Source organism: Malania oleifera, chromosome 8 (genome assembly GCF_029873635.1).
Source record: "Malania oleifera isolate guangnan ecotype guangnan chromosome 8, ASM2987363v1, whole genome shotgun sequence".
NCBI lineage: Eukaryota > Viridiplantae > Streptophyta > Magnoliopsida > Santalales > Ximeniaceae > Malania > Malania oleifera.
Window position 1 is genome coordinate 10,280,070 of NC_080424.1, and position 27,497 is coordinate 10,307,566.

At 36.4% G+C, this 27,497-nt stretch overlaps 1 protein-coding gene across 2 annotated transcripts; it reads right to left on the bottom strand.

Moving 5' to 3' along the window:
• Positions 1-1,445: 1,445 nt before the first annotated feature.
• LOC131163060 (uncharacterized) lies at positions 1,446-15,097 on the bottom strand. Of its 2 annotated transcripts, none has more exons than XM_058119764.1 (7): positions 14,625-15,097; positions 11,728-12,080; positions 8,069-8,254; positions 7,797-7,898; positions 7,553-7,624; positions 7,310-7,426; positions 1,446-2,996 (listed from the first exon to the last, which is right to left on the bottom strand). In XM_058119764.1, the coding sequence occupies exons 1-7, from the start codon at positions 14,851-14,853 to the stop codon at positions 1,719-1,721; spliced, it is 2,337 nt and encodes a 778-aa protein (XP_057975747.1). In that variant the 5' UTR covers positions 14,854-15,097; the 3' UTR covers positions 1,446-1,718. The 2 variants fall into 2 exon arrangements, with proteins under 2 accessions (XP_057975747.1, XP_057975745.1); XM_058119762.1 differs by having other exon boundaries at positions 7,550-7,624; positions 14,625-15,079.
• Between the last annotated feature and the right edge of the window lie 12,400 nt (positions 15,098-27,497).

The following is a 27,497-nucleotide window of genomic DNA, read 5'->3' on the forward strand; positions in this document are numbered from 1 at the left end:
TGTGGGAACCTATCGTCTTTGATTGCTTCACGACTAGATTTAACTTGAGAGGACTTCTCGTGTTCTAAGTGATAAGAGTAATTAGAAGTGGATTTTCCCAAGTTAGTAGTTGGAAGTATAGATTTCGAGGTTTGGGTTTGAGTTTATGCGAATTTGTATGAAATTCAATAAAATTTTGTACTATATTTTATTTAAATTTATCTAACTTCAAATTTAAGATTCGAAATCCATACTCTAAAGCACAGGGAGAGAGAACTTTAATTGTTTAAAAGCACTAACAAGAAAGAAAAAGGAAAATAAAGGGCTTATGTAGAACCAAATCCTCTCTGGAGTACCGAATGTTCTATTTCAAACTAAGGGGTAAGGTTCAATTAAATCGGGTGTATGGGAGTTTGATGTAACGTTTTGTTAATTGTGAATTATTATATTTTATAGACACGCCAACGTCAAGTTGTTTAGGAATCATGATTTGGTTTGAAAATGAAAATTTTTAAACTTGGTACAAATTTCAATTTTTATTTTGAATCCATACTAGTTCCAAAACCAACCAAAAAACAAAAAAAGAAAAGAAAAGAAACCAACAAGATAAAATCTTCCTTGCGATCTGCCATCAAGGAAAAATATTTTTTAAAAATTTAAAAATTCACCTAGGCCCCTAAAAGTGTAATTTTAAAAGGGTCTTGTATTGCAATGAGTGCTCTTGACCCAAGTACAACGGATCACCTCTCTGCAATTATGGGGTCTCACATTCATGACCCAAGTAAAATACTGCCATTTAAATTCTTCTATTTATTATTTTAACAATCAATAAACAAATTATGACATTTTAATTGTCTTGCTTCAAAGTTCAAATACATTATCAAAATTGTAGCAATAATTGGAATACAAAGAATTGATTCCCATCTAAGTAATATCCGCGTTACTCATCTACTTGAGGAAACAGGTGTAAAATATCTCCCCCTTATTCTAGGTTAAACCTACCGTCTAATTACATCCATCAAGATTCATCTGCAACTAGAAATATGATTCTAGAGAAAAATATAACGAGCCAGCTAAGAATAGTGCATGCCTAATTTTAATAATTATACAATATTTTTATCCTTCTTAATGCATCACAACAATTACTAATTGAATTAAACACTTGAGAAATATTGTGTCTCCTTCTCAGAGCATAGATTTTGAGTTTTGAATTTGAATTCAAGTAAATCTTAACATAAAATTCAATACAGAATTTAGATTACATTCAAATTCAAGGCTTCTCCCAAACATTGTGAAAGTTTCCTAGTGCTAAGCTAAGGAACTGCAAGAATAAAAACAAGATTTGAGCCCAAATTGTGAAGGTATGAGAGAGAGAGAGAGAGAGAGAGAGAGAGAGAGAGAGAGAGAGGTAAAAAAAATTAATACATCGAATCTTTATTGTTAGCGTAAGTTAAAAGCTCCATAACTTTGGCTAGAAAAACCACTCGAGGAAGACCATTCAATATTAGCACCAACTTAACAAGTTCATTATACCATCAGACTCATGAAGAGAAATGCAGGGTTCAAAACAAAATATGAAACATCTCGACAACAAATTTAGATAATTGAGGAAAAGAGATTATCTGGAAATGGAATTAAAAAAACACTAAACGTCAACAAAAGCCTACGCAAACTAACACTAGCTAACAATAACATCCATGCCCAGGCCTGCTGAGATCCCTCTACGAATATCAAAATTTTCAACGATGTTGTGCACCATACATCTGAGCTGAGTCATGCTGAGAATAACCAGGCTGGGGGGGCGAGCTTTTACCATAACCAACAGGAGCATTACTCGCTAATCCTCCATAATCACCTGATTGCGGTATTGATTGGTCGTATGTAGGCTGCTGCGCTGGCACAGATTGAGCATAACCCTGCTGGCCACTTACTGGTGCGCTGTAGGCTGCTGTTGGGCCACCACTATTATTGTAACCAGAATCAGCAGGCCCTTGGTATCCATACCCTGCACTATTTGTAGCCAGTTGTTCAGTGTAGCCTGCCTGTGTAGACGAGTACGACCCATAAACCCCTTGAGCAGCAGCTTGAGCATAGCCAGGCTGACCACCCTGTTGACTGTAACCTGACACAGGTTGGGTACCTTGCTGTGGATAACCCTGGCCAGACGCGGGCAGGGGCTGATGATATCCGTCAGTGGCAGGTGCAGACCCATAGGCTGGATAATTTTGCTGCATTGGTCCACTTGATGAATATGGATATGGCTGCTGCTGAGGCGGCACATTTGAACCATAAGATTGACTTGGGGAGGGACCTTGGTATGGCACATCCCCAGGTTGACTAGCCCTTGGTGGGCCAAAAGATTGAGGTTGAGCCAGTCCCTGTGAGTGCATACCATATGATGATGGTGGCCTCCCATACTGCTGTTGGGATGCATAACCCGGTTGAGTGCCTGCCTGTGGGTAACCTGGCTGAGAACTCCCATGCGCCCCATAGAGATGTGCTGGAGCTTGATTATCATATTTAGGCTCTTCGTATCCATGCCCATAGCTCTGCTGCTGTACTGTTTGAGAATAAGGGACTGGCTGCCCATAATCTGTACCATGTGGTTGCCCATAGTTGTAATTTGCCTGAGAATTCGCTGTGCCCATGGCAGAGGCAGGAGGACCAGAAACATGCGCAGGAAAGTTGGAAGAAGGTGTGCCGGCTGAGTGACCCCCTCCTGGTCCCCCATAGTAATCATAACCACTACTGTGGGGAGGGCCCTGCATTGTGGCAGGAGGCCTTTGTTCCCAACCTGAACCAAAGCTGCTTCTTGGAGCCCCCTGTTGTGGAGGATAACTTCCATATGCGGGTTGTGGATACTGCAGATTCTGAGATGCATGCGGCCCTCGATGTTGGTAATCATATGGCCCTGCTTGTGCATGATGAGGACGAGGGCCCCACTGAGGAGGGCCACTTGGTCCACGTGGTCGAAAAGCCTGCTGGTTATAACCACCAGAGTGCGATTGTCTCACGGGCTTACCAAAGTAAATTATTTAAAAACAAAAAAAGGGAATAGTTAGTAATAGTCGTGCAGCTTCATTCGGGAAATAACATTTCAAAAATGGAAGAAATAAAATTCAGAATTTTCTGCCCAAACTTGGCCTTTGCAGCTCAGAAGTGAATCTCATTTAGAAAGTGCAAAAAAAAAAAAAAAGCAGCAGCCAGTGACAACACACAAGCCATGTTAAGTTGAAAAAATAAACATCATTAAACTATTGCTAGAAGTTGGTCAAAGCAAATAATAATGGCTTGTATCATAAGAACAAGGGAATCTTGCTTTGACTGTAAAATAATGCCCATTTCATCTTTCACTAGAGAAATGTTACAGGACCACGACACAAACATATATGCTGAAAATGGATAATATGTAACATGCCAAAACATGAACTCAAAATACGGGTAAACATACAAAATAGAACATAAAATGGCCTATTGAAATAAAGCACTAAAAGCACCAAGTAATTGATATAAAAAGCAGTGCACCGTATTTCCAGGATTAGATTTCATATTCAAATGGCCTCATCATAAAAAAGTAGGTTTTGCTATCAGCCAAGCAAAAAGAAAGAAAGTCTGCAATGTAAACCATGTCACAAATTTAATGTCACATACCATACCACGTCACAGATTTGAAGTCGAATACGCCAAACTAACAGCTTGTGCCATCATTAACTCTTTCTCACTCCAGTAGAGGAGCACACAACCCCAACACCAAGGCTATTTTTTAACAAGACTCAAAATTAAACTTGAGCAGACCTTCCATAAGTCATCATGATCCATCGATCAGCTTTTCACAACCTCCGCCAACACATCCACTTCTGAAAGTGAAATTCAAACCAACCCCTCTCCGCCACCCCCAATCACCAAAAATAGGAAAAGAAAAGAAAAGAGGGGCAAAAATCAAAAAACGGAATAACGGGAAAAATTGTTTCCCAACATCCAAAAGTGACTCATTTGCAGAAAGCACCCCTTTTTATGAGCAGAATGACAACATTGTCCTAAGAATCAATGACATCACTAGTCTTACTAAGTCGTGCAATACCTGTAGCTTTCCAGTTCCAGTAACTATGGGTTTCAGGTGGAGAATATCCAATTGCATGAAGAATGCACTAAAATGAGAGTCCAATTACCATTCATCATGAGACAAACATTAGATAGGGTATCATGGTTATATTGAGAAGTTGATGTTAATATAACAGAAACCCCAGTGGTTATAGTAGTCCTCAAGTCCGCACTCATTTAATCAGCAAATGTTTAAATTGTCAAAGTCCCACAAACTGTTTCCTTCCTCCTTTGGCAGAAATGAAGCATTTATGGAACATAACATGCCCAACATGGAAAGTATGGCCAGGACAAATTGGTGATACATGGGAATGTATTGAAGAAGCATTCATTTTTTTTATAAGAACAATCTTGGAACTTCTAGAAAATATGATGAATAAATTCCTTAACAGAAAACCTTGTACTTCCTATAAGGAGAATGAAATCTCAAAGGCTTCAGACAAATTGAAGGGCTAAGACTTAATATCACTAAGAAACACTGCTCAAACAGCAATGACAACCAAATAACATTTGGACAGAAAGGAATATTGCATCATAATGAGTAAATTCAACAGCCTTGGTCCAGCTAATCATTCAAGATGAAAGAGACAAGACCACCTCCGCTGAGATCTTATGATCCCCCATCAATGGAAATCTGTGCTATGCTTGGTAGATGGTTCAAATAATGCTAACAACGCATTTTTGCTCAAGTCTTGCACAGCCATGGCAGGCTGTCACATTCTGGAAATTGGTTGTAGTTCTGTTGTGTTTTCTTCTTCGGGTTTAGAAAAATGGAAGCATGTCTACGTCAAAGAAGAGAGAGAGAGAGAGAGAGAGAGGGGGGAATGCGCTGCTGCTTGGAAGTTCTAGCAAACAAGAAATATGTTGTTTTTTTTTTGCACAAAAAATACAAAAATAAACAGGTCATAAAATGAAAAACACGATAAATTTTAAGCCGTTGGGCTGCCAACATGTAGCCATAAAAAAAATGAATGAGAACCCCCCTGGGGGCTAAAATAATTTCTGATGAACATACAATAACTGTGGGCAATAAGAATATAACCCAACAAATCCCATGGCTCTGATGCTATGTTTGATCACCATGTGATAAAAGCTTAAGCTGTTAAGTTTAGGGCCAACAGTGTTATATCAAGTCTTCACGAAAACAAAATTACTGATCAAATTTCTAACTAGATGTCTAGAAAATATGTTAATAAAAGCAAATTGAAGTGTCATGACTAATATAAATTTAGTTCAAAAGCATACCAAGATGCCGGAGGTGGGCCAATGCTAAATAAATACAAAGCATTTGCACTTCAGGGGCTAAAAAAAATCACCATTAATAAAAGACCAGCACTAACGCTTTCAAAACTAAATAGTCATCTTAAATCATGTACATACACTATATGCTTTGCTATTGCAACAGATCACACTAATATCTAGGAACCATGTTTCTCAAACACTTGTTATGCACTAAAAAGAGATCAGGGGGCTCATACCACATCCACATGTTTCAGCATAGAATCAAATACAAATTTGGGAAGTGTGGATCACAAACTTTGAACATGAGGATTTCACTAGACATGATGCTTTCTTCCAACACGACTCATGCATATAACATGGGGACTCTTAGAACACTAAGGTCAACACAATATAGTTTTAATGAACTATGATTTTTAGTTGTCAAAGTCTCAAAGCAATCTTACCCAACTATAAACATCCTGCAATCGCGAGAGTTAAAGCCTGATACCTTTCTTCAGAGGATGACAGTGAATAGTGGTCGTCTATTGCTACACCAAGAAAGCAATGCTGACCCCATGTGAAAGGGAATAGCCAAATCTGCATTTTTGAAGCCAACCAATTCGAAATCGGCACCTTCAACATAAATAAATCATGGCAACCGACATCTCGGATTTAATATAAGATCTTCCTATAACTGCATTCAAGTGACCTTGGCATGGATCATGCATCAATATCGCAAACTCTTATGATTTATATTCAAGCAATTATACTCTCTCCCATGGTAAAATTATGAAATAAGTCTTTCCTAAATGGATGCAAGGGTGTGACATAGGCAACACAATGGGCAGAATCTGTCTGATTTACATACAGGTATTAGCACAAGCAACCATGTCCTCGATATTAATTGCATATTGCTTTGAATGGTAGATCTGGTCCACTAAAAAAGAATTCATCAACAACCTCAACAAATCATGATTTAAAAATTTTTGGGTATGGTTGGTTGCTAGAATCCTATTTCAAAAACAATTCAGGCATTTGACATAAAAAACAAAAAAATGAACACACACACACACATCGTAGGAAGATCCCTTACTCATTCCATAAAAATTCTACAAAAATATTCATAAACTAGAGTTAATACCATTAATAGATAATATGTTTGCCTTATTTGATTATTATAGCACCAATCAAGGGTCATAGGCACATAGTGAAATATGTTTTGATTGAGATTCATTGGCTAAGTCCATCTAGGCGAAGACATTTCATTTACCCAACTATTATTACTTCACACTAGCTAGCAGAGCAGGGCATTCACAACCATGTATGTCCGATAACAATAGCATTGCTTAAGAGTGACCATGACTACTGGACCACCTGTACTAAAGTGAGAAGATACATGACGGTTTATCAAGTAAACATGTCCAAGTAAATTCCGCCACAAGACCTTGACGCAATGTGATGGAATCATGGAAATACATGGCACAGGCAAAAGAACCCAAGTGATAGAATTATATGCACTCAAGAGATCTTAGGCATGATAGAAGGGCAAACAAATCAGGTTTAAACACAAACTGATATGCCATTGAAGTATTGAACAGCTGTAAAGACCAACCAGGTTTAGACCTATCCAAGCATGCTTCATAAAAGAAAGTTCACAATGTTCACTTCAAATTAAAAATTCACCAGAATCCTATTACTTCATATCTTTAAGACATTGATAGATGAGCTGACAAGATCAACATGTGGCACCATAAAAAGCAAAATTTACCCCAGGAAGAACATTAAAAGCACTACTTCAGCCAATCTTATCAATTGTTTGCCAACAAATTTGCTTAGGAATAAGACAACAAACAAAATAAATGCTTCAAACTGACCACAGAGGTAAACATCTCTCTGATGATAACTAAACAAACGATAATTGTGCACAATTAAAATAGTTAAAATAAAAGACATACCCACAGGCCACAGCAGTTAATCAACCATAAAGAGGTAAGTTAAATAAACAAACCTGATTCATGACTTCCTTTATCATTTCTCTGGCCATCTCAATCTGCTTCCTATCACCAGTCACTCGCACAGTCCTCTCTTTAGATTGATCGCCTTCAGGAAGATGTTGCGGTATCAGCTAAAAGATAAAGAACTCGTTAGCATTTATAGGGTGTCATATTTCAAAGTCAGACACCACCTACATCAAGATCCCTTCAATAATTTTCTACAGACATCATATGTCAAGGCGTACAATATCAACTACCTGGATGCGTGCACCCGACCTAGTCTGCAGGTTTTTAATGGTTTCCCCACCTTTGCCAATGATTAGACCAACCTGGACCATAAGAAAACTTCAAATGAGGCAAGGCTGAAAACTATACCTATGCCTGCCTGCATAAAGTTGCACACAAATGCATCCATGAATGCATAAATACACAAGCATTTATATTTTTTCTGTTGTAGGCAACCAACAGCCATATAAAAATAATAAAATAAAATAAAATAACCTTTTCATTGGGTACTTGTATTTGAATTTGTTCTCCAGCTCCAGAACCCTGTGCGGCTGCAAAGCCCCGAGCTACAAGGGAAGGGGAACCACCTGCATCAGCCTGCAGTGAGGAGAAAAAATTAAGCAAATGCCAACAGGAAATTTTTTGGTTTTTTGGTTATCTCCAAAATGTAAATAAAAGCAAGAAAACAAAAACATGAAAATGTACGCAAACATCAGGGAGGGGTGTCAGTGAAAGAGTTATTCTCAATTCCCAGAACAGCAATTCACCTCTGCTATAACATCCTTAATAAGTTTCTCAGCCTTGTTTATATTTTCCAAGGTTCCTATTAGTTCCACTGGCCTTGTGGCAGAATATGGATCAGCATCAGCATCTCTTGTGATTTGAATTTTTACTCCGGAATTGTATTGTAGGTAACGTATGGTATCCCCAGCTTTGCCAATAAGAACCCCAACCTGTGCCAAGATTTGTATAAGCATTCTATTAGAAAACTTAGTTTTCCAAATAAACACCAATAAATTACTGCATAACCATCCAGAGAAGCATTCTATAAAACAAAACTATCCAGAGAAACAAACAGTGTTGATCAGAGCAGAAGACAAACTGCTACAAATATCATGTTGGATGTAGTGTAGCTGCAATGCCACCCATTCAAATTTATACAGTTGCTTTTAGATAAGTTACTTGTGGAAACGGAATGTTCTATTGCTTTTACTTGTCTGTATCACCTCTTCCCACTTCATGATGCTCCTGACTCTAGTTTCTTTATTGGAGAGGGCTCCTATTCTTCTTGGAATCTACAGCTTCATCGCTGCCTTATGATAGAGGTGGAGTTTAGTTCTTATGAATATTATTCTTGATCTTTTTGGTGTCCTAGTATCTGTTTATTTCTCCTGCAAATCTTCTTATCTGCATCTTGTACAGTCCCCAAGTTAAAGTTCCTTTGAGTTGCAAATTTTAACTTGGAAGGCTACCAGTTCCTCCAACTTTAAAGCCTTCGTGTTATTGATGTAGGATAGAAAAAGAAAATCAGAGATATAGAGAAAATAAATATAGGGGAGGGGGGGAGAGAATGAAAGAAGAGTAGACGAGAGAGGAGAAGAGGCTACTAGACAAACAGAAAGTAGATCAGAATAAAGACTAGAAAGTTCAGATCAGAAACAGAGAAGGGGGGGAAAGAACAGAGAGAAAACGGGAACAGAACAGAAGGCGAAAACGGAAGAGAAAGAAGGGTACAGGAAGGAGAGAAGAGGAAGACTCGGGAGAGAGGGAAAACCAGTCAAGAAATCCGAATTCAAATGTTAACTGTCTCAAACAACTTACAAACCCCGTGCTTATGCCTAAAACCTAACATAACAGGAAATTACACAAAAGGTAAAAAAAAAATGTAATGCAATCATAGTTTCCTAATTCTACTCATAAAGTAAGCAAGCAGAATAGGTGAACTAAAGGATGTAGGCGGTCCATCACTGGTGCCATCACTGGTGTTTGGTTCCCAATAGAATAAATACTAATGAATGTTTACAAATGAGGCAGCTTAATTTAATCATAGTTTCCTAATTCTACGCAAAAAGTAAGCATACAGAATAGGTGACCTAAAGGTTGTACGCAATCCTCCGTCAATGGTCTTTGCTTCCCAATAGAATAAATACTAATGAATTTTTACAAATGAAGCAGAGCCTGATTTAAGTTTATCTTCTAAGACTCATGTCCAGTGTAACAGAGCAATGAGACAAATGCTTATCTGTTTTTTTGCATTGCCCTTTTCGCAAAGCAGTTGTTCGTTTCACTATTTGTCATTCCGGAACAGAGTTGAAATTGCCCAAACTCAACAGAAGACCTGCTTCTTTTGAAGCATTAAGCCTTTTAACAAAAAGAGGACTATGATCTTGAAAGTGGAATTTTTGGCTACGCAGGTTGTTAGTTGCAGACAGTTTGCAGGTATTCCTCTAGTCCATCTTCAGTTGCAGATGGTATTCTTCTCATTCATATCTAGTGCGATTGGAAGGCTGTGTAAATTTGATTGGTATTGCTAGTATTTGTTTCTGCACATCTCTAGTTTTGTGTAGAAGACACTGAAAGCCCTCAGGTTTGGCAAAATGGCGTAGACCTCCTTGAGGTTTGTCAAAACATGCAGGCCCCCTGAAGCTGGGGAAAAATATGCAAACGTCACTTACCACTTTAAAAATTCCAGACCTTCCTGAGGTTTGCCAAAGACTTACTCTTTATATTTGACAAAGGACAAGCCAAAGGTGGGTATAAATGTCCCAAAAATCAAATGTATGAGGGATTGCCAAAGCCTTTTTGCAAAACCTTGAGGGAGGTCAATGTCTGTTGCCACTTAGTTTTCTATTTTCTTATTTGTTTTCTTCTGTTGAGGGATTGCTTGTTGTCCTCCTTCAAAATTGTTTCTTCCTATAAAAAGTATTTTCTTATATTAATGAAAAAAATTGTTAATCTAGATAATCTCTCTTTTTCATCTACATTTATTGTCTTGGGAGTGAATGCAAATGACAAAAATACATCAATTCGTTGACAATGCTCTCCTAGTTAAATGGCCAGGATTCGAGTCTTGAGGGCTATGGTTTTCCATTTGAGATAATACCTTGGTATTTAAGTGGAGAAGGGTAAAGGGGCGGGCTCATTATCCCAGCAGATTAGTCAAGAATCCAAAGGGCCCCAGCACCATAGTTTCAAAAAAATAATAATAATTTAAATAAGCAGTGAGCATTTGTTGGCAATACTAAATTTCCTTAAATTAAACCTAACCGAATCAAAGTGATACCCATGTCTGATTCATATATGTAAAAATTCAGAGGCGTTTCTTTCTTTCAACCCATAATGAAAGATCAATAAGGCGAAAAAACCAAGAACCAAATTAAAACCCATCTATTTCCCACAATTGTGAATGCACATAAGAGGCCTGAGCTGCCACACATCCTGCAATTCCAATGAAAGAGCTACTCCGGTGATGATTGTGAATCAGCTACATTGCTGGCCAACTCCTCCAGCAACAATACTGTGCATGGTTATCAATATTCAGATCACTTGCCTAATCAATCCAAATCATATGAAGTATAGGAATCAAGTAGGATTGCAGTAGGATCCTATCAAGACAATAGGATTGCAATTCTACTTGTGCAACAGAATATGGATTTTTACTGTTTAGACATTTTTTATTGCCTAAACATTTTAAGACACAAAATTTGATCCAATTGGCCCAAATACATTAAAATTAGGGCAAAATTGCAAGCATCTCCCGGGATTTGTTCATCTCAAGTCAAGAGAGCACATGGGCATCTCTTGAAAGCTCTCTTCCTTCGAAACGGAAAGCTCTCTTCCATCTTTCAGCAAGAGCTGAGACCAGCTACAACCCTTGAGATCAGCAGAGAGCTTCAACAACCAGGGAGTTGTACAGTCAGCCTAAGAGCTTAAGGTTGCAGTAGCAAATATGCATTATCTTTGTAATTTTTTCTTCCTCTTCTTTCCCCTATTATCGACAAGCCAAAGACCTATTAATTTTTTTCAAAGCAGAGAGTGCGAATATTTCTATTTCCTCTTTTTTTCTTTTCAACTAACAAAAAGCTCTTCTTCATTCAGCAAATTTTTTTTCCTTTTCTTCACTTTTCTCTTCCTCCTCTATTTATTTTTCTTGTTTATAGTCTAATTGACAAAGCCACAGAAGCAGAAAAGTTTACAGCAATTCATTGAATTAAGATTAGCAATTTCTTCTTCCTTTACTTCATTATTTTTGCTTTCCTTTTTAGTTATTACTGAATAAGCAAGCTAGAAAGTGTGCACTTTGCAATTCAGACTATTCAAATTTAAGGAAACACTACTAGCTAGAACCTAGCAGGCTAGTTATTTGGGACCTTATTACTGCAAAAAACAAAAACAAAAAAAAGTAGTTCTAACATAATTAACATACCTTATTATTTGGGACCTCCATTTTACGTGACGTAGTCTGATTCTCTGATGTAGGTTGCTGCTGCTCAGAATAAACATCAACTGATTGAGGAATCTCCGAGGACGGTTCCCTTGGTTCCCCCTCTGTGACTTGGTCACCATCACCCAACTGAGGATTATCTGCAGGCAGCTCTAGGGTATCATCCATCTCATGACTACCGGCATCCACTTGCTCATTCTTTATCACTTCTGGAGCTTCTTTGGATAAATCTTCGGCATCTTCTATCACAGCATTATCCACAGTTGGCTGTTCTTCTTCAGCTTCCCCCTCCAGAGTCTCATCTTCTTTTTCTGCCTGGTGTCCATTCTCACTCACTGCAACAAATTAGTTTCCCATATTAAATACACTAGTGGTTATATAAAGAAAAGAAAGACGTGAAACCAAGAAAATAAAATTCTTTACAATTTCAAGATATGCCACTCCCATGCAAACAAAAGAAAATAAATCAATACAGTTGACCCCATCTTGCAAAGTCAAAGCATACCCTTTCACTCTTCTTCCATTTTTGTTCAATAAACAAAATTTTGCAATAAAACAAGTAAAAGAAAAAAGTGAGCATTCAAAAAGAAACTAGCACAAACTGAAGCCACTCATAAACTTACTACAGACTAGAAGGAATACCCAATGATCTCAAAGTTGGCTTTTCTCATTCTGACAAAAAGGGTTGAATGGTAAATTTGCCCAGATTGCAATAACTTCAAGGCTTCTATCTAGTTTTTTTTCCACAAGCATGTTTTTCTTAATCAGCAAAGAGAAATTATATAAAACGAGGCATCAAGGGGATGCCACCCAAGTACAAAGAAACAACAAGAAAGAAACACCCCCTTAATGAAAAGTATCAAGAAAATCAAGGATTACAATGAGGTCCCTTTCAACAAGCTCAGAATGCCAGCTAAAGATCATAGCAATCCAATGGTTCATAACAACCTGAATAGGAGAGAGAATTCCTTGAAAGGCACTTCTATTCCTTTCCATCTACAAGGCCCAGAAAATAGCAAGGGGAGGGAGAGATCTTATCCCTACATTATTAGATCTTATTCATTTCCAAGCCCACAATTCACCTCCCACAGTCACTTCAGCACCCATTTTTAATTTGCTAAGGAGATGGCTAAGTTCCGCAATTTCTTGGTCCATGAACAATGCAGGAGTAGACTCCAACCTTGTCATAGTTCACCAAGCATTCCAGTCTCTTTAATTCCCCACTTGTTCCTTCTAAGCGGCTATTGCCAAGCAATTTTTCCCCTGAAATTGTACCTTTTTCTCTATCTTTCTTCTCAAATTCCTTAAATAACTGCCTTGCTCTTCCTTCAAAGCCTTCCAAGATACCCCAATAGTCTTACCAGATTCATTTTGTGAAGCACCCAATTTGACACCTGTAGATTGAAATTCCCTCAAATACAGAGGCAGGGCTGTCATCAGCAACTAACAGATCTGTGGCTGCTGCAGGGATGATTCCCAATTTATCCACCTCAGAAGCTGGAATGCAAGCCTCACCATCCAAAACAAGTCAGGCGTGTTCCATCAGGTTTTGCTTGACCTGCTGCAAGTTAGAAGACTCAAAAATAAATTGCTTCGAGTCCAAAGAACCGAGAGGCCCACGGCTTGAGGGGAAAGGAGTGAAGGCGACAGGTTTACCAGGCAGAGGGCGGGAGGTGGACCCAGAAAGAGGGACCAAACTGAAACCACCTGGGCTTGAACAAGTGGAGCTCAAAGAAAGGCAAGCCCCCAACTCCTTCAAACTTGTGCAAGGCAAGGGACGAACAGAGCTGTGACCGGAAGATTCAGTGGGAAAAACCTCACCAGCCTCAAGGGCAACACAAGGAAAAGAGGTGAACTGTGAGCATGTTGATTTATTTTTGAAACAGAAGCTCCGAAAGATACAACCAAAACCCATTAAATTACAAACTTTTCCAGCACAGAAACCAGATATTCTAACAAAATGCCACAACATGGAAAACTATTTGGTGAACTCCTGTGCCAACCAAAATTGCTATGTAATGAAGATGCTGAAACTGTAGACTACTTACTATATCCACTGCCCCTGGACCAGTATTTTCTGGAACCAAGGGACAGTACTGGGTCATCACCAGAACCATGAGAAAGGATATACATCCATACAGGCACGGAAGGGTATATCTAATGACACCTAGATCCCACTCACTTTTCTTCTTTTTGGATAATGTGGACAGTAGAGAGAGAAATGCTAGAGATTTGAAGGAAAATCTTTCCGTTTGGTTTGTGGAATGCCTATTACTAGGAATATATTATTTTTAGTAGGTTAGTTACAATTAGTTATACAAGAAATTATGTTATTACTATAAATCAAATCACAATATGAAAGATTTTGAGTCCATAATGAAGAATTGACAAAGAATAACTATTCCTAAAATTAATCATAATGTCTATTCCTTTCCTATTACTTCTTGAATGAAATATACAAGGAATACCTATTCCCTTGATTTCTAAAATTTTAACTATATGCCATCTTATTCAATAGTCATTCCACCGTACCTCCCAAAATCCTCAAGGAAATGGATTACAACTCTGTTGAGGTATACTCAATTCCTGACTTACTGACTACCCCATCACACAACTGATCCAACGCTTTCTATTTCTTATTATTTAAAAAAACACAGTTTTTTTTCTCTTTTCTTTGCTGGTAAATGGGTCGCACCCCCTCGGTGCTATATTAATCAAATAATATATATATATATATATATATATATATATATATATATATATATAGACACACACAAACAAACAAACCCAGCTAAATTAGAAAGAGAAAACCTCAACCCATAAAGCAGATACAAACCAACAGGAGACATCGCACTTGAATCAGATAAAAAAATAAATACCTAAACCGTCCGGTTTATCCTCAATACGAGGTCGTTTAGCTTCAGATGCTTCGGTGTCCTTATCGTCGCCCTCAGCATTCTCAGCAGCAGCAGGTTCAGAGTCCACGTTCAAGTCCAGAGAGGGATGTGGAGCCTGGGACTCCACAACAACGTCTTCGAGCTTGCGCTTATGGTCCAATGGAGCAGGGCTCGCCGCGGCAGCAGGGGCCACCACCTCTTCCTCCGCCATAGCTGCAGTAAAATCCCAAGCTAGCTCACCACAAACACCAAACGCCAGGTTAGATCGACAAACCCTAAGGGAGATCAGAAGAAATAGGGTTTCAAATGATGAAAGGAGCCTTTGTATTGTGGATGACGCGAATAGGGTTTTGTAGAGATGAAAAGATTTAGAGAGGAAGAGTGGAATCCAAATCCAACGAGGGTGTCAGATGCTCCATACCGGAACCGTTCGAGGCATTATATAGATAGGTTGCCTATAGATATTTTGATTTGAGGGCCGAGTGCCCATGGGCCGCCAACCCAAGGTGGATATCTGGGCCTACATTGTTCGGCCCAAACCAAATCTACAGTTTAAACTCTAAACAAGTAAATCCTCCTTTTAATTTCACTTTTAACCGTTAAAAAACAAAAATTTAGAAGTCAGTTGACCTTTTAATTTTGCATCATTTATATCAAAATAATAAAAATAATAAAAATTATTCATACTAAATAGTTCTATTTTTTATTTCTGACTTTTCTAATAATTACAATTAAATGTCTCACCATCATAATCTTTAGAATTTTGATATTTAAAGTATAAATGTTTACACTAATTCTCACTTTTAATTTTAAAATATAAACTCTTAGAAGTACATATTCATTACGTTTATTTTTAAAACATTTTAGAAACTTTTATAAATCTTTTAACTCAATCACTCATTCTCATTAACTTCTCCTTCTCAAATCACCTCTCTACTATGCAATAAACCTAATTTACTTAAGATATCCTCTCTTTTTAATTAAGATTATTCTTTTGCATATGAATGCCCAAATTTCATATTGCTTATTTCATATTGCTTTCCAAATTAGCTATTGATGTATAGGACTCTTTGAATTCAATGTTTTCTAAGTTAAGCCTTGTACAATCCATTATTTGATTGTGGCCAACAATGTCATTCTTATATTCATTTGATTTCGACACTAATATCATAAATAAACATGGAAATTAATCTTCAAGATTGTTATAATTCATTTTGATTTTGTTCAATATTCTTGTTTTGATTATGATTTAAGGAATTTTCGATTGAGCAAAGAAGAGTTTTCTATTTGTAATTTGTGAACTATCTGAATTTCTCAGTAGTAGCTTCTGAAAGTTTCTAAGTTATTATAAGTTACTAACTTATATAAACTCAGAAAAACTTCGTAGATGCACTTTTCTTCTTGAATCAACCATACGTTGTGAGTGTTTAAAGAACAATTACGTTGCACTTACACTTGAGGACCTATCAGTGTCTTAAGATCATTTTAAGACGAATATCCTGTTGATTTATTCAATGTTTACCACGCTGAATTACTGATTTTCATCTTGAACTTCTTTCAATGTTTGATCAATCAACAAGGTCTCAAGATGGACTTAGGGTTTGATGAGAAACAATACTGAGGCTCTTTTAATTTAATATTCTAAATCTCAAGTTTGTACAAAGAACATCATATGTTGTGCTCTGGATGTTAAACCTTCTGTATACATAAATTATCTTTAATAATTCAACTAAGGTTACCACTTTTTTCCATGGGAAATGAATCAACTTGGTTATGTTATCATATCTCTTGAGCTATAGCCATAAGTTTAATCAATTAATCATGATATGCTCAATTAAATTAGGCTTTAGATTGATTCTTAGAATTCATCATCTTTACATAGCTTCTCAAGGTCTCTACTGTCATAGACATATCTATTAGTATTTTACATTAGGCATTATCTACTATCAGAACACACTTATAGTCATTACTAAATCTCTTCTTATATAAGGATAGACTAACTTAAACTCTATAGGTTGTGCAGGCATCACTAACCCTTTTTATTTTGGTACAATTGAACCTTCTTGATTCCTAAAAGGGGAATGACTACTAAGATCTATGGAGGTGTTAGTTCGAGAATTAGGTTTTCATTTTAGGTGCCCATTCCTTCTTGGGTTTTAATGGTTTAACAAGATATGATTTTTTTACTCTCCAAACCTGTTTGGTTTTCACACCCCTTCTCTTTAATGGACATTCGAACTTTACGTGTCCCTTCTTCTTACATAAAAAACATGTGGTGTGTGTGTGTAAGCATTTGAGGAGGTACTAGTAAAGTGTTTGAAAGCTTTTACAAAGTATCGTAAAGGTTCTTTTTCTTCTTATTTTCAATTCCATTGAACCCTATGTCTTCCTTGTCTAATGACATTATTTTAGACCCAACCAGTTTATCAAAGTTCTCCTTTCCTCTTGCGAAATTGTAGATGATTTTAGATTGGTCCTCTATTTTACTTTAAAGATTGAGTATTTCTAAATCTTTTATATCTTTGCTGTTTGCTTGCAACCTCACTAGTTCTTTGGCCATCTTGTTAATTTTACTTTCTAGTTCATAAATATACAGATCCTTCTCATTTTCAATAAAAGTTTGGGATCTTAGATCTTCCAGTTCTTTCATTACCGTTTCATTCTTGCTTTATAATCTCTTAATTTTTTAGTGATGTGTTCCTAAAATGTACTATTTTAAACCCTCATTTACCTTTGATTTGTCTTCATTTATAATGTATTTACCCTTTGTTATCATAGTTAGGAGGTATGCAAGGTTTGTTCATGTTTCAGGAAATACACGTTAAAACCGAGGAGTTAAACAATGTGAGAAGCCAAGGGAGTAATTGGGGTGCACAAAGCTCAAATCAGGAGCTCAACCAGGCCCACAGAGCCTTAATGCATCAAAGGAAAGAAGACATAGGTTAACCATGTGGGGCAACCAGCCACCACACAGTGCGACCAGGTCACAAGCTGAAGATACCAAGGTTCAGACTGAAAGAAGAATGCTGCAATGTTCGACCAAGTGATCCTAAGGGGCAACTAGGTTGAGAATCTGAAGACTGACTGAGTCAGAGATCCCGAGAGTCCTAACCAACAGCTCGACCAAGAGACCCTAAGGAGGGACTAGGTCAAGATCCTGAACATTTACTGAAGTTGAGATCCCGAAAGTCTTGACCAGTAGCTTGACAAGGAAGACCCAGAGGCACGACCAGGTCGAGAATGCCTAAAGTTTGAATTCCCGAATTCTCGCGAGACTCTATCAGGGCGCGACCAGGGAAGACATGGGTGCAACCTGGTCGACAGACACAAGCGCCAACAGATTGCTTTGCGAGATATTCTACAGAATTTTCTTATTTTGAATTTCAAACCTTGTAAACCCTTTTGGGTATAAAATATAGGTTCGTCTATGTGCCTAGTAAAAAGTTAGGTGTACTCCCAAGAGGGTGGGGTGAATTGGGTCTTTAAAATTTTATTTGAAATCCCTTTGTTTTACAAGTTCCTTTAGTTAAGAGTTAACCCCTTTTTCAATTTGAGTTAATTTGCAATCACACTCTTCAAACAAAACAATTTCATAAGTACAATTGATATTCAATCCAATCAATGAAGTTAGCTTGATATCACAAAAATAGAAAATTCAACCAAGCTTCCAAATTTCAAATATCGATAGTACGTAACCAACCAATATATTAATAAGTTTTAGTATTAATCAATCAACGTACTCCCTTGTGATTTCTACAATAATATTGATTAATCAACGTACTCCCTTATGGTTTCCGCAACTCCCAAATATAAATTAATATACAACAATTCAAATAAGCATCCACATAGTTTATATGTGATGTAATTTAAAGAGAATAGGGAAGAGAGTGACACCAAGATTTTTACGAGGTTCGGCTATACCTGCCTACATCCTCGCCTTAGGTACACCACCCATGGATTCACTATACCGCTCCCTTAACCGGGTGGAGCAAACCTTTTACACACTCCTTCAAATAGGATAGAGTCCTCCTCTCCAAGCGATACCCCATGCTTGGTAAACCAATGGTTCAACAATCTGAACCGTCAAAACAACAAGAAATAAGAACAAATTCTTGTGTACAAAGACACTCTCACAATAAAGTTTATCAATACAAGTTAGAGCACTAATATACTTCAAATTAAATATCAATAAAGAATGAATTTGAAGCTCAAGAAATTAATCACCGGATTCTACTTTAGATTGAATGAAACTTAGTAAGAGCACAAGAATCGAGTAGTTGTATTAGTAGGAATTCAGTAGAACTTCAGCAAGGATGTGTGAGCAAGAGAGCTTTGAGAATTAAAGACTTTGATTGCTAGATTGTAAGTAGTTGAGTGTCAAAATCCTTTGGTTTTCCATGTATTTATAAAGTTTTAAAAGTAATTTATTGTCAAAATCCTTTCCAAACCTATTTAGTTTTCACACTCTTTCTCTTTAATGGACATTCAAACTTTGTGTGTCCTTACATAGGAAGCATGTGGTGTGTGTGTGTAAGCATTTGAAAGGTGCTAGCATAGTCTTTAGAGGCTTTTACAAAGTACCTCATGTAGAGGTTCTTTTTCCTTATATTCTCAATTCCATTGAATCCTATACCTTCTTTATCCAAAGACATTCTTTGTGATCCAATCATTTTATCAAAATTCTCCTTTCCTTTTGTGAAGTTGTAAATTATTTATTTCAATCCTCAATTTTACTTTCAAGGCAAAGTATTTCTTAATATTTTATTCCTTTGCAGTTTGCTTGCATCCTTACTAGCTCTTTAGTCATTTGATTTATTTTTCTTTCAAGTTCACTAATGACTAGGTCCTTTTCTTTTTCAATAGAAGTTTGAGATCTTAAATCTTCTAGTTCTTTCGTTACTTTTTCATTCTTACTTTCCAATCTCTTGATTTTCAAATCCATTTCTCTTTCAGTAAGATTTTTTTATTATAATTCTTTCATTACAGTTTCATTTTTATTTTTCAATGAAATATATTGTTTAGTTACTTTAACTAGAATCTTATGAACTTTGAATAAATCTGTTTGTAGTTCTTTATAAGATGGTCTACTCTCATCACTGGATTCATCAAATAAACTAGATTCATTGTATGAATTATCACAAGATTTGGATGAAGAGTTTTGTTCCTCATGATCATCCCATGCTATAAGACAACCATTTTCAACCTCTTGATCGCTTGATTCGCTTTCTGAGCTACTAGAACTTATATTGTCCTATGTAGTTGTCTTCATTGTCTTTTTCCTTTTCTTTTTAGAATCCTTCTTGAGCTGTGGACAATCCAATTTTATGTGGCCCACTTTCTTGCAATTATAGCATGTAGGAAGTTCATTCCTTGTTTCCTTTTTATTGGTTTCTCCTTTATCTGATTTTGAGTCCTGGAATTTTCTAGTGAGTTTATTCTTTTTTCTAAGGATTTTTGCAAGTCTCTTGGTTATGAGGGCTACATCATTTACATCCATTACCTCTTCATCTTCATCACTAGTGCTTTCATTTGTGGCTTTAAATGCATTGGATTCCTTGACTTTAAATTTTCCTCTAGTTCGTTTGTTTATTTTCATCTTATATGTGAGTAGGGATCCTATTAATTCATCTAAGGAAGTGTTTTTCAAATCTCTTCTTTCAGTTATTGCAGTGGCCTTAGGTTCCCAAATCGATGGAAGTTCTCTAAGGATTTTCTAGATCATTTCATAAGTTGAGTATTCTATCCTAAGGCATTAATAAAGTTTATTATATGAGTGAACCTAGTGTACATATTAGTGATTATTTCATCTGGGTTCATCCTAAAGGCCTCATACTCACTTGTGAGCATGTCGATTCGACTATCTCTAACATCAATCGTTCCTTCATAGGTTACCTCTAGTTTATCCCATATTTCTCTAATTGATTTACACGTCACAACCCTATTGAATTCATTTATGTCAAGAACACAATATAATGCATTCATAACACTTAAATTTACTTGCAACATCTTATGGTCATTGTCGGTCATCTCTTTTTCTTCTTTAGGTATTTCTTTACCATCCACAATTTTAGTGGGGATAAGGTCACCTTGTGTGACAACTTTCCATGCTTTCCAATCCATAGTTTGCAAGTAAATTCACATTCTTTACTATACCACAAAAGATAAGAGGTCTAGTTGAGGATTGACCCTCAGCAAAAGGAGATACGCCTAGGTGTGTCATAGGGATCTTTGTGTAACTTTTAGGTTAAGATTTACTACAACCTCTCTCTGATACCAATTGAAAAGTTAGGTGTACTTCCAATAGGGGGGGGGGAGGTGAATTGGGTTTTTAAATTTTTTCTTTGAAATCCCTTTGTTTTACAAGTTCCTTTAGTTAAGAGTTAACCCCTTTTTCAATTTGAGTTAATTTGCAATCACACTCTTCAAACACAACAACTTCAAAAGTATAATTGATATTCAATCCAATCAATGAAGTTAGCTTGATATCACAAAAATAAAGAATTCAACCAAGCTTCCAAAATTCAAATATCGATATCAAATAGGTATCTTGATTTTAAGTATGTAACCAACCAATATATTAATGAGTTTTGGTATTAATCAATCAATGTACTCCCTTGTGGTTTCCGTAATAATATTTGTAGACACCCCAATTTTAACCAGACCTTTCTGAGAATACCCTGTGTAATAAAAAGTTGACTTTGTATCTCGGGAATGGGAGGACCCTTTTTGAAAAGTCTGATTGAGCCCCGAGTCTTCAAAATTGAGTTTTTTATTTTAAAATTGAGTCATGATTATTTTCAAAAATTGAGTCCCATTTTATTTCAAATTTGAGTCCCGATTATTTTAATTGAGTCCTTTTCATGATTGAGTTATTTTTAAAATGAGTCTCGACTATTTCAAAACAGATCCCTTTTTAAAAATTTAATCCTTGAGTCCCGGGCATATTGAAATTAAATCCCAGTTATTTTTAAGTTGAGTCTCGATTATTTATTTTGGGTGTCGGGTATTTTAAAATTAAGTCCTAGTATTTTTAAATTAAGTGCCAGATATTTTTAAATTGAAGTGCCGTTTTATTTGAAGTCCTAGTTATTTTATTTTTTGAGTCTCTTTTATTAATTTTTGGGTTGCAGCTATTTTAAAAAATTTTGAGTCTATTTTATTTTTGAGTCTCAGCTCTCATATTCTTGGGAATTTAAGTTCACATTTTTACCGGGCCTTTTCTTATTTTTGGAAGAATAAAAGAAAAAGGGGAAGGGCTTGCGTGGGCTCACGGTTGCTTGCATCCCAGCCACACTTAGGATATCTTAGGGGTTTATTTTGGGTGCTTTTGGCTTCTAAAAAGCCACATAGCAACACGACTGGTGGGGGCGAAGACACCAAAGAAAACAAAAAAAAACCTAAGCATACTCTCTCATCTTTCTCAGGCTTCTTTCTCACACGCCCCCGCTTCTCAGCCACCACCATCCTCCTCCACAAACAACACCCAGCCGTAGCCTTCTCCCTCTCCCTTCATGCAGCTTCCCCTCTCTTCTTCTTTTTCTTTCCCTACAAGCCACCTTTAGCCGAGAGCACAAAAAGACCCCACCATATCGGAGATTCCCTAGCCTCACACAACCCCACCATCTCCGACTCCCCTCACAACCAAAAACGCAGCCTTGCCATTGATTTGAATTCATAGAACAAAGCTCTATTGATGAAGACTCTAAGGAACAGGAGTAGATTTGAAAACCATGTAACCCCTATAGAATTAATTAAGGTTATTCGAAAGTATACTTATAGGGCAGTTTTTGACAAATTTGATATGTTTTGGAACTGAGTAATACTAACTTGATGGTGTGTGAGTTTGATAGAGATTTTGATGTAAGGAATGTTTGAATTAGTTTGATTGGCTATAATAGGCGATCTTGTTTTGGCCTGAGAATGCCCAGTATACTTGTTCATACGTTCTTTGATCAACATATTTACCCATTTGATTAAAAAAAAAAACTGCAGCCCTGCGAGCAAGTACCTCCACCAGCCTCACGACCCTCTGCTTCACCTCACCCTTATTCTCCAAAGCTAACCCCTACGATAGCCAACCCAGCAGCCCTTATACACATAACCGACAACCTCCCCCTATTCCAAAGCCTACCAACAGCTCCGGTGACCCATCTCTGACAACACTCATGCTCCCACTACCACACAACGTCTCCTTCTCCGGCCCATGCAGAATAGTGCTTCCTTCTCCGTCGCACACTGCACAACGTCTCCTTCTCCGGCGCATCCTTGGCAGACGACAAATCAGTCCGACGCTTCCTCTTCACGGCTAGAAGCGTCTCCTCCGTGCGCCTCCTGCATTGCGGCTGCCTCCCGCGGCCAGTGTGAGGGCTTCTTCCGCGACAGTCTTCCACCACCACAGCAGCCTCACTCGTCCACGCCCCACAGCAGCCCCCTCGCGCAGCTACGACCCCCTGGCCGTCCGCACACAGCTCCCCACTGTAAGCTTCCATGCACAGACCACTCACGCACGCTCACCGTGCATACCTCACATGTGCATGTATACATACATACATACATACAAACATACATATATATATATATTATTTAGGTTTTAATATTTAAAGTTTAAGTTTTTATTGTATATGTATATTATTTTTATTATTTCATATTTATTGTTTATTTATTTAGGGTTGCGTTGTATTAATTTTCAATTTATTTTGTTTAATGTCTACATATTATTATTGTAGTTGTATCATTTAAGTCATATTTATTTAGGGTGTTCTTATTACCATGTTTATTGTTTTCATGTTACTTATGGTCTTTGATTTATGTAGTATATTTATCATGTTTAGGCTTTATATCGTATTTAGGGTTTCAATTGTTACATATGTTATTTATGGTTTTAATGACATATTTAGGGTTATAATTATACATTTAGGGTCTCAATTATCACATGATTTATTTAAGGTTTGATTTTTGCATGGTATATCTATGGCTTAAATTATTTTCCATAATTTTTCTTGTCGTACATACTGTGTGTGTATTGTAGAGTTTGATTGGTCTCTCACATTGTTATTAATGGTAAGACTTTAGTTATTTATATAGGGTTAGGATTTTTTCGAAATTAGCATTTTTATGGGTTAATTGTTTTCATATCTATTGTGTGTTAATTTTAGAGTTTGATTATTTTCAGGTCTTTATTATTATATTCTTATATGATAGTGTTTATGATTATGTATGTATATTATTATCCTTTTTACTATTATTTTTGTAGGGTATTATTAAGGTATGTGCCATATTACTATAGTAAGCATATTATTGTTATAATTATAGCATACTACTATGATATGTGAATTATTATTATTATATATGTGTGTCTATATACATATATATATATATATATATATATATATTAAGATCAGTATTATCATTATAAAGGTATGTTTTATTATATATATATAGTAAGTTGTGTGCCATTACTATTATTATCAGGTATGTGTTATTATTATGTATATAAGATATTCATTACTATTACATATTTTCAATATTTTAGCATAGTATAACTCATTACAAAACTATTCGGTACTTTCAGTATTTAATCTTAACTTTATGTTAATACTTTATCTTATGAAATGCAACATCTATTTTCTTTAAGTTTTTCTTTATTATATGATTATGTCTTTTTGTGTGTATGTATCCCTATGATTGTAAAAAAAAAGGGTATGGTTTTTTTAAGTTTTACGTACCCCAGTTCTACGGGAATATATATATATATATATATATATATATATATTATGTATATTTTTATGTGATTAATTTTTTTGCATGTGTATTTCACAAAATTCACAAAAGGGAGTAATTTGAAAGATTTATTAAATTTAATTGGTGCGATAATTTTTTATTAATTCGGTACCGTTCATAAGAACGGGCGCATAGGGGATGCTTGTACCTTCCCCCCGCGTAATCGAACTCCTGATCCCAGTTTCAGTAACGCAAACTGATTCTACCCTTAATTTGGTAGTAATCAAGTGTTCCAACCACACTAAAAGGTTAGTGGCAACTTCATTCCTATTTTTCCTGAAAATTTAAACCACAATTTTTATTTCGCCACCTTAGGGCACCCGCGCGCTGGGATGTTGTGACAATTTGACGACTCCGCTAAGGACTTTAGAGAGTCGAGTTAGTAATTAATTAAGAATTATCCCGAATTCAAATTTAACAAGTCTTTTAATTACTCCTTTTTTGTGAATAGTTAGTTGCAAATATTTTGTTTTTAAAATAAGCATATTAATTGTGAATATTTTGTTTCCAAATTTTTTGAATAGGTATATTAAATGTAGATATTTTGGTTCCAAATTTTTTAAAATAAGCACATTAATTATAAATATTTTGTTTCCAAATATTTTAAAATAAGCATATTAATTGAGAATATTTTGTTTCCAAAATTTTTGAATAAACATATTAATTGTAGATATTTTGTTTCCAAATTTTTAAAAATAAGCATATTAATTGTAAATATTTTGTTTCCAAATTTTTTAAAATAAAACATATTAATTACAAATATTTTGTTTCCAATTTTATTTTATTTTTGAACAAGCATATTGATTGTAGATATTTTGTTTCCATATCTTTTAAATGAGTATATTAATTGTAAATATTTGGTTTCCAAATTTTTTGAATAAACGTATTAAAGGTAGATATTTGATTTCCATAATTTTTGAATGAACATGTTAATATTTTGTTTCCATAATTTTTGAATAAGTGTGTTTATTGTAAATATCTTATTTCCATATTTTGAATAAACATGTAATTGATTGTAAACACTTTATTTCTATTGTTGTTTGAATAAAGCATGTGATCAATTGTAAATATTTGAATGTTGTGTGACATGTGGGGTTTCGAGCTTTCCCTATTAAGATTAGATAGAAGTGTAATAGCGTCAGTCCCTTTGTGACAGAGCTTGATGGGACCCGCGAACCACTCCGCTCAGTATGGGCTTTATCCAGACCCTTATAGGGGAGGATTAAAGTTCAATCTGCGAACCTTGTCATCAATAAGGAATAGAACCTAGCCACATATAATTATCCATAATCCCTTACCTAAGATAGAGCCCTAAAGAATCTCATATATATAAACCTACCTTGGGCCGGGACAGGAGCTACATCCTTCTCCACGTATAGTCTTTTGTATATATGATTTTGAGATACTTTATATTATGTCATGCATTTTGCATCAATTCTAGACATCCATACCACTTAGCCAATATTCTGGAAAAGCTCGATAGTGAGACCACGACCCATTCTTAAAGAACAAAGCACTTAGTCTAAGCATTTTAAAAGATGGGTCGGTTCAATCCTTCTCAAATTACTCGGGCCCTACTCTTTTTAAAACAAACCTGAGCCCAAGCCCAATTTTCAAAAAGCCAAACCTAGATTTCAAAAAGTGGGCTTTGGCTCTATTACCCAAAAATCTAGGCCAGTATTTTTAAATAATTCAAAATCAACTCTTTTTAAACTCGGGTCTAAACCCATCAGCAAACGGCTTGGAGCTCATGTTTTAAAACATCTGAGGTCCTAATGCACATCAAAGCCTACAAGCCCACAATGAACTAATCCAATGGGTTGACTCACCCGAGTTAACCCCGAACCTTTATCATAACCTGATCCTTTGTAGGATCTAAGGTACATGGACCATCATTAAAGAAAGGAATGGTTAAGGGAGGAATTGAATTGAAATAGTGGTTCATCAATGGTCGGCTTAATCTTGAAATCTTTCATTAGTGGAAAAGGTTTTTTTTTTTTTTTCTTTTCAGAATTCTAGTAAAGTGGTTATTTAGGTTGCATTACTTTCATGCACTTCATGCATAATTTCACGCATAGTCATGCACAATAGGTTACATGCATATTCATATCTCTGTTTGTATGTGTGTTTGCACTAGTTACATCCATGCATAAACACTCATTGCATAACATAATCATGCCTTCATCATTCTAAAGGAGGGGTTTTATGTACATGAAGCAAGGTGTAAAACCAGACTAGAACAATTGAAGCCTCTACACACTAGTACAATACCAGAAGGAAGACAAGAATTATAAGTGAACAGCTAGAAAGCAGGGTCTTGAGCATAGAACAAGGACAAGAAGAATTGAACAATAAAATGAGCAAAATCTTGGAGTTGTTAATGAACAAAGGAAAAATGGTGTAGATTGATCATGAAATAGATGCGGATTCCACAGATCCTCCAGCGTTTACCCCAGTACACAGTTAGACCTCAGCACCTCCACCTAGTAACACAGAGGGCCCAATGCCGAACATCCCTCTGTTCATCCCTACCGTGACTACACAAGGATTCTCGGTAGCAGGGACACCTCTGATCATATTTTTTGATATGGGAGTAAATAGATCTCAGGTTGAGCATCGTTGTGATGTGCTCGAGGAGCGTTTGAGAGCTATCGAAGGATCTAATACATTCGACTTCGTTCATCCTAATGACCTATTCCTAGTTTCGAAGGTGATCCTACCACTGAAATTTAAAGTCTTGGACTTCAAAAAATTTGATGAAACTCATTGTCCTCGGACCCACCTATGCCTCTATTGCCAGAAAATGGCCGCACACTCAGACCATGAGAAATTGATGATACATTGCTTTTAGGATAACTTAACTGGAGCGGCTATCAGATGGTACATTCAGTAAGACCAAGCCTGAATTCGTACCTAGAGAGATCTGGTGAATGCTTTTATAGCTCAGTATCGGCGCTTCCTCTTCACGGTCAGAAGCGTCTCCTCCGCGCACCTCCTGCACCGCGGCTGCCTCCGGTGGCCAGTGTTAGGGCTTCTTCCGCAACTGCCTTCCACCACCACAATAGCCTCACTCGT